We start from the raw sequence: 15,413 nt of genomic DNA on the forward strand, positions 1-15,413 counted from the left end.
TGGGACTACAGGCGCTTGCCACCACAACTGGCTATTTTTAAACTTGTTTGTAGAGACAAGGCCTCACTATGTCACCCAGGCTGGTTTAGAGATCCTGGGCTCAAGTGCTCCTCTCACTTTGGCCTTCCGGAATATTGGGATTACTGGTGTGAGCCACCATGCCTGGCCCTTTTGCAGGTTTTTTAAAAAAATTTTTATTTATTTATTTTTTGAGACAGAGTCTCACTCTGTCACCCAGGCTGGAGTACAGTGGCACAATTTCAGCTCACTGCAACTCCACCTCCCAGGCTCAAGCAATTCTCATGCCTCAGCCTCCCAAGTAGCTGGGATTACAGGTGCCCACCACCATGCCTGGCTAATTTAGTAGAGACGGGGTTTCACTACGTTGGCCAAGCTGGTCTCGAACTCCTAGCCTCAAGTGATCCACCCGCCTCAGCCTCCCAAAGTGTTGGGATTACAGGCGTGAGCCATCACGCTAGGTCCGCTTTTGCAGATTTCTGAAAGGTCAAGAGTTCCTAAAGATTCATCTCCTAGGTTGGCCATGGAAATGACCCATATGAGCTTATCATCATTCTTTTCTCTTGAGCCTCAGTATCCTCTTTTACAAAATTTGAAGGGTGTGGCTCACACCTATAATCCCCAGCACTTTAGGAGGCCGAGGCAGGAGGATCACTTGAGCCTAGGAGTTCGAGATCAGCCTGGGTAAGATGGTGAGACCTCGTCTATATTAAAAAACAAAAAAAAAGTTTGTTTTGTTTTGTTTTGTTTTTGAGACTGAGTCTTGCTCTGTCACCCAGGCTAGAGTGCAGTGGCACGATCTTGGCTCACTGCAACCTCCGCCTTCTGGGTTCAAGCAATTCTCCTGCCTCAGCCTCCCAAGTAGCTGGGATTACACGGCCCACCACCACACCTGGCTACTTTTTCTATTTTTAGTAGAGACAGGGTTTCACAATGTTGGCCAGGCTGGTCTCAAACTCCTGACCTCGTGATCCACCTGCCTCGGCCTCCCAAAGTGCTGGGATTACAGGCATGAGCCACCATGCCCAGCCAAAACTTTTTTTTTTTTAATCAGCCAGGCATGGTGGCACATGCCTGTAGTCCCAGCTACTCAAAATACAAAAAATTTAGCTGGTCATGGTGGCGTGCCTGTAATCCCAGCTACTTGGGAGGCTGAGGCAACAGAATCGCTTGAACCCGGGAGACAGAGGTCCCACCGAGGCGGGAGGATTGCTTGTGCGCAGGAATTTGAGGTGGCAGTGAGTTATGATAGTGCCACTTACTCCAGCCTGGGTGACAAAGTGAGACCCATCTCCTAAAAACAAAAAAGGAGGTAATAATACTACATGGCAGGCTTATTTAGAGAACTTAACGAAATACTGTACAGAAAAGTACCTAGCTCAGGGACTGATACATGACAGATACTCAGGAGATGTTATTTTCCCCTGCCGTGGATGGAGAATAATAAAGCAGAGTACCACTTTATATGATTATATGATGTGGCCAGGGAAGCTCTCTTTACCAAGGTGACAGAAGGGAGTGTGAGAGGCACACAGCCGAGTACAGAGTGTTCCCGGTTAAGAAAAGAGCAATTGCAAAGACCCTGAGGCATGAGCGCTTGGTTTGTTTGAGGAACAGCAAGGATGTCAATGTGACTAGAGCACACTGGGTTGAAGGACAGCAGGAGGACCTGAGGTCAGAGAGCTTGGGAGTGGGACGGAGGTGGGGTCACATAATGGAGGGCATCGTAGGCCACTGTGAAAACTTTGGCCTCTAAGTGAGAGGAGCAACCATCAGAAGGTTTTGAACTAAGAAATGACATGATCTCACTGATACTTTAAAATAGACTGAAGAGTAGAAGGGGGAAGGAACCAGAGCAGCCAGTCAGAAGGCATTTCAGCGAACTGAACCAGGGAGCAGTGGGAAGATTGAATTGTATCTGCATGTGTTTTGAAGGTAAAGAAGACATTACCTGCTGATGGATTAGATATGGAAGTGTGACAAAGAAGTGCCAAGAATAACCCTAAGCATTTTGACACAAGCAGCCCAAAAATCAAGGCTGCCATTTACCAAGATGGGGAAGGGTAAAGGAAGACCAGGTTGGCGGGTAGCGGGTGGGGCAGGATTCAGGAATTTGGATTTGGACATGTTAGGTTTGACATACCTATTTCACAGTCGTTGAAGTGGAGACCTACCTTAGTCTCATTGAGCCGCAACTGCCCCCTAGGTAGCCTGTGGATCACTACATAGGCTGAGGGCTGGTCTGCTGGCTCTGTGTTCTCCTCGAGCCAGAACACATACGTGGTATCTGACACTAGAGCTGAGACAGCTGATGAAGATGGGGCGTAGGAAGAGTCTGAAGCTGGTTAGGACTCTTCTACTCAGCACCTGTCCCACACTAAAAGAAAGCTTCAATAGCGAACTCCCAAAAGCATCCTCTGGAATCAAGACCACCTTGTGATCACAAAAGAAAAGTATGGGGATCCTCTGGCCCAAGCCATGTCATCCAGTCTCTCTTCTAACTCAACATCTTCCACACGTATAAAACAACTTGTTAGCTGTCCTCAGCCTCACATACTACAAATCCCCATTATTTTCCCATTCTGAGACTAGAAGAACAGAATTTCACTCTAAGTTTTTGTTGGAAAGGCATAAAATAAGTATTCCTCTTGGGAAAGAGGGGTTCTCTGATTCCCAAGATATAGTTGCCATTAAATGCATCCAAAGAGTATGAGTTTTTGATATATCAATGTCTAGAACCTTAATCTACTTACAGCAATTTAACCAAAGGGAATATATGCTCAAATTCTGCTATAAGAAATTGATACACTATTCATAACTGTAAAAAAATTGGGAACATTCTCTTGGTTCAATAAAGCAAAGATTGGTTAAAGAAATCTTGGAATATAAAAGAATTCTGGGTAACTATAAAAAATGATTCCATATAAGAATATATTAAAAATGTTAGGGAAAAAAGCAGATTACAAATAGTATACACAGCTGGGCATGTTAGTTCAGATCTATAATCCCAGCACTTTGGAAGGCTGAGGCAGGTAAATCACTTGAGTTCAGTAGTTTGAGACCAGCCTGGCAACATGGTGAAACCCCATCTCTATAAAAAATACAAAAATTAGCTAGGTATGAAGGTGGGTGCCTGTAGTCCTAGCTCTGTGGGAGGATGAGGTAGGAGGATCACTTGAGCCTGGGAGGCAGAGGTTGCAGTGAGCTGAGATTGTGCCACCATACTCCAGCCTGGGCAACAGAGTGAGACCCTATCTAAAAATAAAAATAAAAAAATAAAATAAAAACAAATAGTATATATAAATATTAATATAACCTCCAGTTTTATTGAAAATGAAAGTGTGTGTGTGTGTATACTATAAATTAAATACGATTATATATGATCAGCAAAATAACAGTGCTCTTACTTCTGGGTAGAAAGAAGGATTACGGATAATTTTTCTTCTTTTTATTTGTGTGTGTTTTCCAAATTTTCCACAGTGAACAAATACTCTTTTATACTAAAAACAGTTTGTTTGTTTGTTTGTTTGTAGAGACAGGTTTCTCATGTTGCCTGGGATGGTCTCGAACTCCTGGGCTCAAGCGATCCGCCCCGTCTCTGCTTCTCAAAGTGCTGGGATTAAAGGTGTGAGCCACTGCAACGGGCCAAGACTTTATATTCTACATAAAGTCTCTCATATTTGTGGCTCATGTTTGGAATTTTTACTTTTTTTTTTTAACATCTCCGTATGTCCCTAGTATATTTCATCTAGGTCAAAAGACTTCCTCCTGAGAAGACATTTGTGGAGCCTCCCCGAAGGCCTGTTCCCCAGGGGATGTGATCCTCACTACTCTGCAGAGAAGTCAGTCACAGGGTATTCCTGCCTCCACACAGCACTGCGCTCCCAAGCTCGGTGGCTACTACTTCCCTAGCCTAGTAACTGTTATTACACGTGGGAAATGTGAAGCCGACTGGACTACCCTACTCTTTACCTGGCTGAAAACCCAACTGATAAGCAGAGACTAAGAGCTCCACAGTCCCCATCAGCGCAACAGGGAATCGGCTTTGTTTTCTATAAACAGACAGGCAAGAAAAACTTTCAGGTTAAAACACAGTCCTCAGAGGAAGGAAAATAGAAACCAGGCAGCGGGGAATGCTTCATATTCCTACAAGTTTTTTTTTCTAAGTTAGCACATGGTGTCTGCTTCTCTCTAGTCACCTATTTATCACTCTCCTCCTTAGAGAAGGGAAAAAGCCCTGGCTGTTTTCCTAGTGCAGAGTTTTGTGGCGGAGGGGGGCGGGGAGGAAGGGGGGAGAAAGGAGGGTGCTTTAAGCATGATGCAAACCATTTGGAGCTGAGTGAGAGCACTGCCAACACAAGCTGCACTATTTAAACAAGTGAGGAAATGATCGTATATACAACATGCCAGCGAGCACACACACACACCAAAGGAAGTCGAGAGGGCTTTTTTTTTTCAGGACACAGAGCTGGATGTCAGCGGCTAAAAGGTCGATATTTTCCCTTAACACCCTTCTCAATGACTTAATCATGTTCCATTTGCACAGAAAACTTCCCAAGAATAAAAAAGTCTGGAGAATTGAGAGGAGGGGCGAATGGGGAGGGATGTTTGGCCTGGGGCTGACCTTATCCGAGGTTTTCTCCACGTAGCAGGGGTCCTGAGGGGCAGCCAGCAAGGGGACAAAGCCCGAGAGAAGCCGATCCTCTTCCAGGATAAGAAGGGTGAGGTCATCATCCGGGTCCTTGTACAGTGGCACCTCAGACTGATTCACTGCAGTCAGTATGTTACAGAAATCAGCCAGCGTCGACCACACATCCACAGCAACACTGTGAGAAATAAGGTAAGAAAAGAGCAGCTCTAAAGAGGGGCCAGTAAACAAAAGTATTCTCAGTACTTGTGAGCAGGGAAGTACTTGCAGCAAATGTTGTCTAGGCTGGCATCTGCCAGGAAATCATACCCCAAAAATGCTAGGAAACAAAACTATGCCCAAGGCAGCAATCTGAGGTATGTGTATATGGATCTATGCAAAGTTGAAATTGATTAGGGGGAGTTTTTAATCCTCATCAGAGAGGAAAAAGAATTTAGAGAATCAGTTGCCTAATGCAGGGTCCTGCCATCTTTCCAGACAGTGTGCCTGAGACGCTTACTCAAACACTCTAGCCACCCAGTGCCTGTGGCTGCTCCCAGAATTCCCCACTGCTGTCCAGCCAAGTATACGCCACACAGACAGCAACTGAGCACCAGCCTCTCCTCCTCCAGCCACAGCCATGGAGGGTCTAGTCACAATACAGCAAGAGTCATGCATGTTTTCCTCCTACAAAGCTTTAGAAATCTCTTCCCTATACATAGGCAGGCAATCAATCAATCAATCAACCAATCACACAAACAAACAAAAACCTCATTCCTGGCCCATCAAAATCCTCACAGGAAGGTAAGGCCTCTTACACAATTCATCAGCGCTGTCTCAGCCATTCCACACCTCTCCTTCCTCTCATTTGTGTAAGGTTAGATACAGGGTGACCAACCATACCGCTTTGTGTGGGACTGTCCCAGTTTTAGCACTGAAAGTCCCACGTCCCCAGAAACCCCCCAGTCCTGGGCAAACTGGGATGGCTGGCTGTCCTAATTGCGTATCACCAGGTCCTGGCTGAACCTGAGAAGAAAGCTTGAAACTGCACAGTTTGGCTCTCCTTAATTGAAATTTCAGGGTAGAATTATAAAAAAAAGAGGTTCATTTCTCTGTCGCCATCACTTGTCAAAAATCGACTGTGGGTCAGATTCCTGCTTTGGTGGGTGCTGAGGATCCATAAAGCTTTTTTTTTTTTTGGCCTGCCCAGGGATACTACAAATTGTGGTAAACATATAGGGCCTGCCAAGGCTACAGACTTGGCTTTCTTCTCCAGGAAAGCACCTAACCAGGAGTCTGGAACAGCTAGTATCCTATGGATGCTAAATTTTACTCTAAAAGAAGAGAGATGTATAGGAGAATTACAAAGAAAAGCTTCATAATTAGATTCATGAGCTAGAGTGGCAAGAGGCAATATGTAAAGAGAGCTGTAAGAATCATCCTGGGCGGGGTGTGGTGGCTCACGCCTGTAATCCCAGTACTTCGGGAACATGAGAATGGAGGATACTTGAGGCCAGGAGTTCAAGACCAGCCTGGGCAACACAGTGAGACCCTCTTGCTAAAAACAACAAAGAAGAATCATCCCGGAATCTCCCCAGTGGAGTTACTGCCTATGAGTCCTACTAGGGAGGGGCCTCAGATCTAAGCAATTTGTTTCTCCTGGAGACCAAGAATCTTTGGGAGATGGCAGAAAAGAAAGCATTCAAGGGACATGCCACCGAAGGTGACAGTGGGGGAGAAAGTGGAGCAGAGGTATGGGAACTCCCTGACTGGCTCCAGGTGGAAGGAGGCTGCAATGGTTTATTTACTGTAATCATTGCACTAGGAAAAGGCAATGAAATGAAACATCTTGTTTTCAAGAGTGTCCTGGGAACCAGACGGAACACAGCCCCATTAATCACACAACGGCACATAATCAACACACGTGTACTGCAGAAGTAACTCGCTTCACAGGCTTTACCCAGGAAAAAGAACATGTTTGGGAAGAATCACCGGAGGGACGAGTTTTCTAAAGCCTCTCTCAGCGCAGACACCGACAACCAGACTCATTCACAAAGCTCCATCTTTTGGCTCAGCCGGGTTTGGCTGTCAGAAATGTTTAAATATGGAAAAAAATAAACAGTTGCAACACGTTTCTGTGCAGAGATCTGCCTGAGCTCCTTTGTGATGTAATGGGAAACGCGGCATTCAGGCTACCAGCTGTAGAATAAACAGAACTTCGAGGGTTAAAAGGAACTGAACTTTCCACGACCCCATCTGCAGAGAAGAAAATAATAAGAGGAATGATGCACTGCCCCACAGCCCTGATAGTTTATCCTCCGGTCCCGGCTGCAGAGACAAGCACCGGATGTGATAGGGCCGCTCAGGGCCGCCTCCGAGGTTAGTGCTGCCCATGGGAGACGCACAGGGAGGCTCTTCCAGTTCCCCGCTTCCTCCCCCAGTGCCCTGCTGGCCACTTGAGCCCACTGCCTGAGTCTGATCCCACAGCACTGGTGAGCTTTGGCCAACAGGCACTGCTCGGCTGCAGAACAGCAATGTGGAAAATAAACAGGAAAGACGACAGTGAGAAGGAAGAAGGTGAAAAGTCTCCCAGCTGAATTCTTGGCTTGGGGGCCCTGGTTGGTGCTGTGCAGGACATAGTTGGGGGCTGGGGGTGGTGTGGGCAGCAGCATCCCCAGCCAGAGAACTACCCACGGCTGCCACAGTGGGAGGCCCCATATCCCTCTCTCATCCTCCCACCCCTACCATCTTGGATCCAAGATGAAGAAATATGTGGTACCATGTGGTTCTCATTACCACGTTCTCCTGTCCCCTAAGGCTCAGATAAACCAACACTGACTCCTCCCAGAGACTGCTGGCCACCACTAGGGACCCCTGCCCACATACGCCTTTTTGCCCATTACCACCCACCTTGTACCAAAACCTTAAGACTCACTGCAAAAATAAGGTGGACGAGAATCCCTACCTCAATGTTGATTTGTAAGAAAGCAGCTGATGCCAAAAGACATAGGGAGTGCCCAGAGTTCCCAATTCAGAAATATAAATAAAAGTGGTCCAAGAGCCAAGCTAGACTGTGCAGAACCAAGGAAATACACAAAATGCTTCAATGAGAGGTCACTTCTGCTCTGGTTAATTCAGACTGGTCTTGTGCTCTGATTGTGAGTAGCTGCCTTCTTCTGGTGTTTCAATGGGATCACCCAAACTCGGTTGACATTCGTATCATCAGTTATCTCCTTTCATCGAACACTACAGACATGAACACAACTACCCAGAGACCCATGGGCGACACAGTGACTCTCTACAGGAGTGAGGGAGTGTCAGGAAACTCAAAGGAAGAGGTGCTTTGAAAAACCAGGTGAGATGTCTGAACTCAAAAGTTAAGATATTTGCAAAAGGATGAGGTAATTCCTGGAAGCTGAGCAATATCACCTCAGCTTACCCCAATCAGGCCTCTGGGCTGGGAGGTCAGTTCTGCGGGTGAACATAGGATTTCCTGTCTGTAGAAGGAGAAAAGCTTAGCTTTTTCCTGCTTTAATTCCTCATCCCAACCAGGAGCACCTTCTAACCTTCACCCGACAGCAGCCCTTAGACCCCTATGGATTCAAGGTTGGCCTGGGCCAAGGAGCCACAAGTCAAATTCGGGTGGCGATAAGGATCTGTAAACAGCTGCCAATCTTTTGGAAATGCTTGGGAAATAACTTCCCAAAAGGTTTCCCAAATAATCTCAAACAACTTTTCATTCTAAATGGATCCTCTAGAGTGCTGTGGACTCATGCAGGTCCTTCTGGTTTGTTCTGGTTCAATGCATATTTTAGGGAAATTCCCAGAGTCCACAATATCCCACTAAAGTTAGGGTGGACTCTTCACCAAGCAGACACAAAGCAGCCAGAGAATACGCAACTGCGTCCAATGAGCCTGTTTATGGCTCCCAGAATGATGGCCAGGGAGTCTCTCAGCAGCTGTGATGTGATTAGTGAGCAGGGATCAGCAGTTGCAAGGTGACCCACTGGCCCAACCCCACAGAACACACCACACACCAGGACAGCAGAGCCCTGGCTGGAGTCTGAAAGCCAGATCCTAGTTTGGGACAAACCAGCAGTGACTAGTTACAAGTATGCACTCAGAACCAAGGCTCACTTGCTTCCCTACAGACATGCATTCACTTAGTCCACCAGGAAACGAAAAAAATAAGAGTTAATTTACTTTTTATTGCCTCAGAATTCCAAGGTTTAACGTATCTGTCAGTTTGAGTGCAGTGCAGCTGCTGGCCGATACAATGCAGCCCAGGCCAGCCCAGGTGACTGGGGAAACACATTTCACAGAAACAAACCAACACACACTCCTGGCTGGTTGTTTGGGGGATATTGACTCGGGAATCAGATTAACCCTTCAGGCTGAGGTGAGTTCTGCCAATAGCTGTAGAAAGGCAGCTGACGTCCAGGGAACTGAGAAGCCCTGCTCTCAGAGGGGCCATGGGTTTCTGTGTTCCTAAAATTTTGCTTTTCTCACAGGAGAGGTTACCCAACTGTAGCATCCTCTGACAGATTAAGGTATGCCAGGTGAGACACGTTACACCACAATAATCTACCTTCTTGCCCAGAACTCAGAAAGGCAGTCTGCCAGCTTCACAGGGAAGGGGTCAGGCAGGACTTTTTCTGAAAGCTCCACTGGGGCAGGACTGAGAGGAGGAGAGAGTCTGAAAAGAGTGGAGCACCAACGCCTGACCAAGACTCAGTCCATCTTCCTGGAAATACTAAGGAGGACGAGGCACTCACACACTCCTTCATATTTTACTGGGGGAACAAGCTGACTGGTGATTAATATCAAGTACAATGACCCCATGTTACAAGCCTGCTGGGGCCTGTGGAGGTGGCCATTTCCTGTGTAATACCAGCTTGTTTAAACACTAACATTCAAACTCCACAGCTGCAGAACAAACCCGGAAAGAGTTGAGTGAGAAGAAGCCGTGCATTGTGTTTCAGAGAAGCAGTACAGATGGGAAACAAGTTGGGTCTTCTGGTTCCTGGAGTAAGGAGATCTGGAAATACAGCCAAGATGGCACAGAAGCTAGGCACAAGGAAGCTGAAAAAGAGGACACCCATGTGGTACAGACATAAAGACAAATGGCTGTAACAAAAGAACCAAGCCTAAGACATGCAATATCTGCCTTTTCAAACGGTTTCCCTGTGGGCCATTATATCCTAGCCTACAACTGTCCACATAGGGGTCAGAGGCTAACATAAGACCACTGTTGCCCTGGAGAGCTTCTCACTCCACTGGAGAAAACTGCAGGAATTCAGCAGCTAATAGCAGAAACGGACTTGAATCCAGTAAGTCTGGCAGAGTTAAAAGAATAATACCTGGGCTTGAAATGGCTTAGCACGCCTCTTGGAAAGCCAAAATGTCATGCCAACTCTGTTTGCATTGGGCGAAGGATTTGATTCTGGTACCTCAGTGCTAGGTAGCTCAAGAGGCCCTGGGCTGGGCTGGAGATGGGGAGAATTCTATGCAGCTCCTGGAGATTTCTAGCAACAATGTGTCATCCAGATGCCACATGATACAAAGAAGAGACAAAGGTATCAAAGGCTACCATTCCAGGAGTTAAGATATGGGCAGCAAGATACCATCCTCTAAGAATAAGAGATGTTTACTGGGTGACCACTAAAGAGTACCAGACTTAGATGAAGATAATCCCTTCTATCTTTCTCGTTTATATCAACAAGTCAACTTGGGACTTTGGGAGAGTACTCACCCTAAATCAATTTTGCCTAAAAGGGCAAATCAAATTTTGAAGCTTAGTCATCCTGCCCTACTGCAAGAATATAAACCTCTCCATGTTCTAAGCAGGGCAGCTGGAACCCTATGGCCAGCAATAGGTCACAGTAACCTCGTTTCAGGATTTCTCAAGCATCAGAGCACCTCTACCATCCACTGCCCCCAATATGTACGGTGTTGGCGCCTTATTTGATTTCAGTTCTCCAAAGCCACCCTTATATGTATAGCCTCTGTCATATTACTATGGTGTGCTAAACCCATCAGCACTGTATGTTTGGGAAAGAGCAGCCCCTAGGGGATCCTGACATCTCCACGGCATGAGTGGAGCCCTCGGCGGCCTCCCTGGTGCGGATTCTCACGGTTCCTGCCTCTCCAAACTTTTAGCTGTAACCACTCCAACACGTCTTCTTAGCTTAGCACACACTGGACCCAAATAACCTCAGCTCAGAGCTGGAAAGTACTCTCCCTGGGGTCAGCTGCTGTACCCTGCTGGGGTCAGACTGGAGCCTTAGGCCAACACCCCTTCCTCTCACAGGGAGTCCTACGGGAGGCGTGGGGAGGGGACAGGGGCTCCTGCCGTGGGAGAGATCACGTGTGCCCCACGCTCAGCACTTGGAGGAAGAGGAACCCCCTGGTGCCAGGCTGCAGTGCTAACGCCCCAACCCGGAGCCAGGGAGACTGGGTGGGGAGCCAGAGTAGCAAAGGGGCTTCCCACAGTCACCGCCACTTCCTTCAGGGAAGTGCTGATGGACTATTACTCAGTGACCTCCTAAAATGCCCTTTTGGGAAGACGTATTCAGCGTCCTTGAAGGGGTGCTGATTAGACTTGGGATTAGTTCTTATTTCAGAGCTGCCCTATGAAGGTGAGTGAACTAGTTGTTTTTTAACTTGAGAACTTCTATCTCATCTACAGAGTCAACACATGGAAGCTCCCTGAGGAAGTCAGCTTACTGCATACGCCCTACGTATCCCTCTTTCTCCCTATGTGACAAGACCTCAGAGGGCTCCCTACGACCCTTCTCCAGTGTGCTCTGGAGACTATGGAAGACGATGCATGGAAAAGCAGCAAGTACAAGAATTTCTAGAGTTTTTTTTTTTTTAACAGTACTCCAATCCAACAGTGTGATAAATGCATCCGAGCTACAATTAGGAAGATATATAGCATCAGAACGCGAAGGTCTGGGCAGCCTGGTGAAACGCGGGCTCTCCGGAGCCCCAGCTATGTTTCCCATTATGTAACCCTGGCCATGGGCAGACAGCCAGACTCCAAATGAAAAAGAGACTCTGGCTTGGCACTGGTTCTATTTTCCTATCCTCATTCGGGGTCAGCGCAGTGTCATACAGCTGCAGAGAAAGCTCTGGGGATTAAACCTGGGAAAGCCTCCAAGACCAGGACCTGGGTTCAAGTACCAGCTGAAAGCAATAAACCAACTGCCACAGCTGGGCTAGGTTTGGATGTTCTCAAAGTCCCCTGACTCTTTCAGTTACTGAGAACTAGAGATCAGGATAAGTGAAGATTTGGCCTCAGCAGAGACTGAAATGAGGTAGGCTGTCCCACTGCCCTAGCCTTGCCAAAGGTCCCGGGACGCAAGGGGTCACTATGCTCAGGTTCATGAAGCCTGTCGCTCTACTCCTCTCCAGCACGACTTTCCTCGTGCTCACTTGCCGAAGTAGGGGTGCAGCTGCCTCTTCCTTCTCACCAGAGGCTTGGTGTGGAAGGGAACGCAAACTATGCTAGCAGATGGGGCAAGTAGATGGGCCCTCCAAACAAAGCAGTCTGTCCTAAACAGACCCAGCACTCTACACTGACTTTCACAGTGGCCCCAGGCCACTTTCCACATCCTGCTATAATCCTCTATACAATAATCTCCTGGGATTACGAAGCCATTCTGTTACAATCCCTAACGGGTACAAATGGGAAATCAACTTGCTTCCATACATGCTGGCTCTAACACACAGATCTAATAAGTGCCACAGCGAGGGAAGGCACACATGCCCAGCAATCCTGCCCTCATCATTCTGCAGTGCCAACGATACTCTCATCATCATCCTAGGTGTTCCACATGTGCCTGCTGTTGTGGAGTTGACTGGAAGGAAGAGGAGCATGGGCAAAGCGGAGAGAACCAAGGAAACTAATGATGAACCCTGGAATTCCCCTCAGAGAGGGGAAGATGCTGTGCAATGATTCTCTAACTGCATAAGGAAAGAAGGTAACAAATTAAAGACAGGGAGGGAATGAAGGAAGAGAGATGAAAGAAGGGTCCCACGTGTCAGAGGGACCATTTGGAAGTGGGGTTTCTGGAGGAAAAGCAAAGGGGACTTCCTCTTTGTAGGAAAAACAGGCTCTCTGGTCACCTTATCTTAGGATCAGAGAAATGTATCTTTGCAAAGAAGAAACGCAGGCAAAGACCAATGAAAGCATGCCAAGAAGGGGCACTAAACCGCAGCCATTTCCTTCCTGCTCCCTTGGGAGCATTTCCAAACCCTTCAAAATGATGAGCAGCAACAAGGACTTTACAAGCGTCAGGGGGGTTACAGTTTTGGCATCTACAGAACCATTGAGGTGTGTTATTCTCTATGACCTTAAAAGAAAAGCCTCTTCAATCTATAAGGTCAGTGGGCATGAGATAAAGTTTGAAACCCACAAAAGCACCATACCTTTGCCAATCTCTCAACGAGAGTAGTTACTCAGTGAGTATTAGGGAGCTACATGAGAATATGGGAAACAAAAGAAGGAAGGTGCAATTCTGATTCCACTTTTCCAGTCCTCTGATCTGAAGGCTCTGAGGTGGGACTACCCTCAGTGGTAGTCAGGCCAGGTTTGCTCTGTTGAACACGGGCACCAGTCTTTAAACAGCCATGCCTTGGGGTCAGGCCCCAGGATAGCAAAGCCTCTCTTTCATGCTTAAACTTGCATTCCAGAGATAACCAGCTGCTGATCCTAACTGCGGAGAGAGAAAGAAAGAGAGCACAGAAGGAGACGTTTTTCTCTATTACACTGTTTTATCTCTCTAGCCCAGACTGGCTTCACGAGAGAGTAAGTGGTATCCACAGCTACAGTAACGTATTTGCTGGGTAATTAAATTCAATATACTATTTGGTCAGATTTGCTCTCCTCGTGAAGAAGTCTGAGAAGACTAAGCAAATATGACTCAAATGTCCCAACCCCCTCTGCCTCTCTGTAGCCCAGAATGTGAAGCCCAGCCGGGGATGGCTGTAGCTTGGACCACGTGCCTGCCTGTAGATTGAGCCCTTGCCCAAAGATGGGCAGCAGCTCAGAGCCGGCAACGGGCCATTTGCTGCAGCATCCAAAGAGAAAACAGACTCAGCATCTCAAGCAAATGAGACCCAGCACTTCCTGTGTGAGCTTTCCATTTCCTCAGCCAAACAAAAGCCAAAAGGGAGTGAGAGAGGGAGGAGGGATGAAGGGAGACATGCTGCGTGAGAGAGCTAACAGACCTGTGGCCCAGGATATGGGTAAACAGGGGCTGTGTGAATCCTATCTAAGAGACCTGTGGTTGTGAGGTGAGGTGACCTGGGGAAGGCCCAGGCTCCAGGGACAGATGGTCTGCCTCCCCACCCTAAGAGTAAGGAAGGGACACTCAGTGATCCTTGTGCATGCTCAGAAGCAGTGGCTTAGATACTTGGAGAACTGAGTCCTTTCTTGGCATTTTCTTTCCAAAACTGCAAACTGCCTAGTCCTCATTACAGATTAATAGCCTGAAAAGTTTGAGGCTGTAGATGTTAACTCTTTGGGGATCACTGCTGAGAAACAGCTGTCCCCTGGCCGGCAGATCCATCAGTTCCTTTGTGTGGCCCCAGCTGCACAGCTTGGAGCTCCAAGGCTTCAGCCTGGAGTGCATTTTGGAAACCTAGGAGGATCCACAGATAGGATGCAGAGAACTGTCCGATGTTGTGAGTGCCGCCCACACCGTTACAGAGCTAGAGGTGGGGAGGGCATGGGGAGACTGAGATTAATAACAGTCCAGGGGTACATCTTGAGGCAAGGACAGGGAAAAAATTTAGAAAGAAAAGGGGAAGAATCAGACTACACAGTCCACACAGAAACTGCTGCCCAGAAATCTCTGCTTTAGCCTTCCCTCTGGAGGTCACCCATGAGTCTAGGAGACTCACATGGCTGGTCCCCAAGCCAGACAAGCTCCCCTCCCTACTCCCCAAAAGTGCCCTCCATAGTAGCCAGGGTCTCCATAATCTATCCTCCAGCATTACTTCTCTCCAGAGAAGAACACTGGAGATGCTTTGTTCTGAAACACACATAAATGCATAACACAGTGCATGAAGGAGCTTTGGGTACACAGCACCAGCCAAAGACCACACTCAGAGAATGTGGGGTAGGGGAAGAAAAGGAAGAGGGAAACGAGAAATGGCCGGGGGCGGGGGGGTGGGGCGGTGGGCAGGGGTGAAACAGAGAAAGACAGAGACACTAAGGAAGAGTAGAGATAAGAAAGAGGGGCCCAGCACTGTGGGAGGCCGAGGCAGGCAGACTGCTTTAGCCCAAGAGATCAAGGCCAACTTGGGCAACATGACAAAGCCCCATCTCTATTTAAAAAATACAAAAAGTTAGCCGGGTTGGTGGTGCATGCCTGTAGTCCCAGCTACTTGGGAGACTGAGGTGGGAGAATCACCTGAGCCAAGGAGGTTGAGGCTGCAGTGAGCTGTGATCGTGCCACTGCAGTCCAGCCTGGGTAACAGAGCGAGACCCTGGGAAAGGAAGGTAGGAAGGCAGGAAGGTAGGGAAGAAGGAAAAAGGAAGAAGGGAGGGAGGGAAAAATTAAAGTGAGCAGGAGGGAGAGATGAACAGTCAACAGGGCTGAACAGAGATGGAGCCTACACGCACATACATGAAGATACAATTGTACAAACATGAACACACATAGTGACTCTAACACAAAGAAGAATGTGACACATGCAACATGGACAGAGATTGAAGTCAGCAAGCTTTTTCTGTAATGAGCTAGACTACAAGTATTCT

General features: G+C 47.6%; 1 protein-coding gene across 2 annotated transcripts in view; it reads right to left on the reverse strand.

Moving 5' to 3' along the window:
- SMG6 (SMG6 nonsense mediated mRNA decay factor) overlaps window positions 1-15,413 on the reverse strand; it is a 248,327-nt gene that overhangs the window by 110,082 nt on the left and 122,832 nt on the right. For both annotated transcript variants that reach the window (XM_054535167.2, NM_001132236.2), the window contains 1 exon segment: window positions 4,643-4,844. In XM_054535167.2, the coding sequence (XP_054391142.1) occupies window positions 4,643-4,844 (202 nt within the window).

This window comes from Pongo abelii, chromosome 19 (assembly GCF_028885655.2).
Source record: "Pongo abelii isolate AG06213 chromosome 19, NHGRI_mPonAbe1-v2.0_pri, whole genome shotgun sequence".
Classification (NCBI taxonomy): Eukaryota; Metazoa; Chordata; class Mammalia; order Primates; family Hominidae; genus Pongo; species Pongo abelii.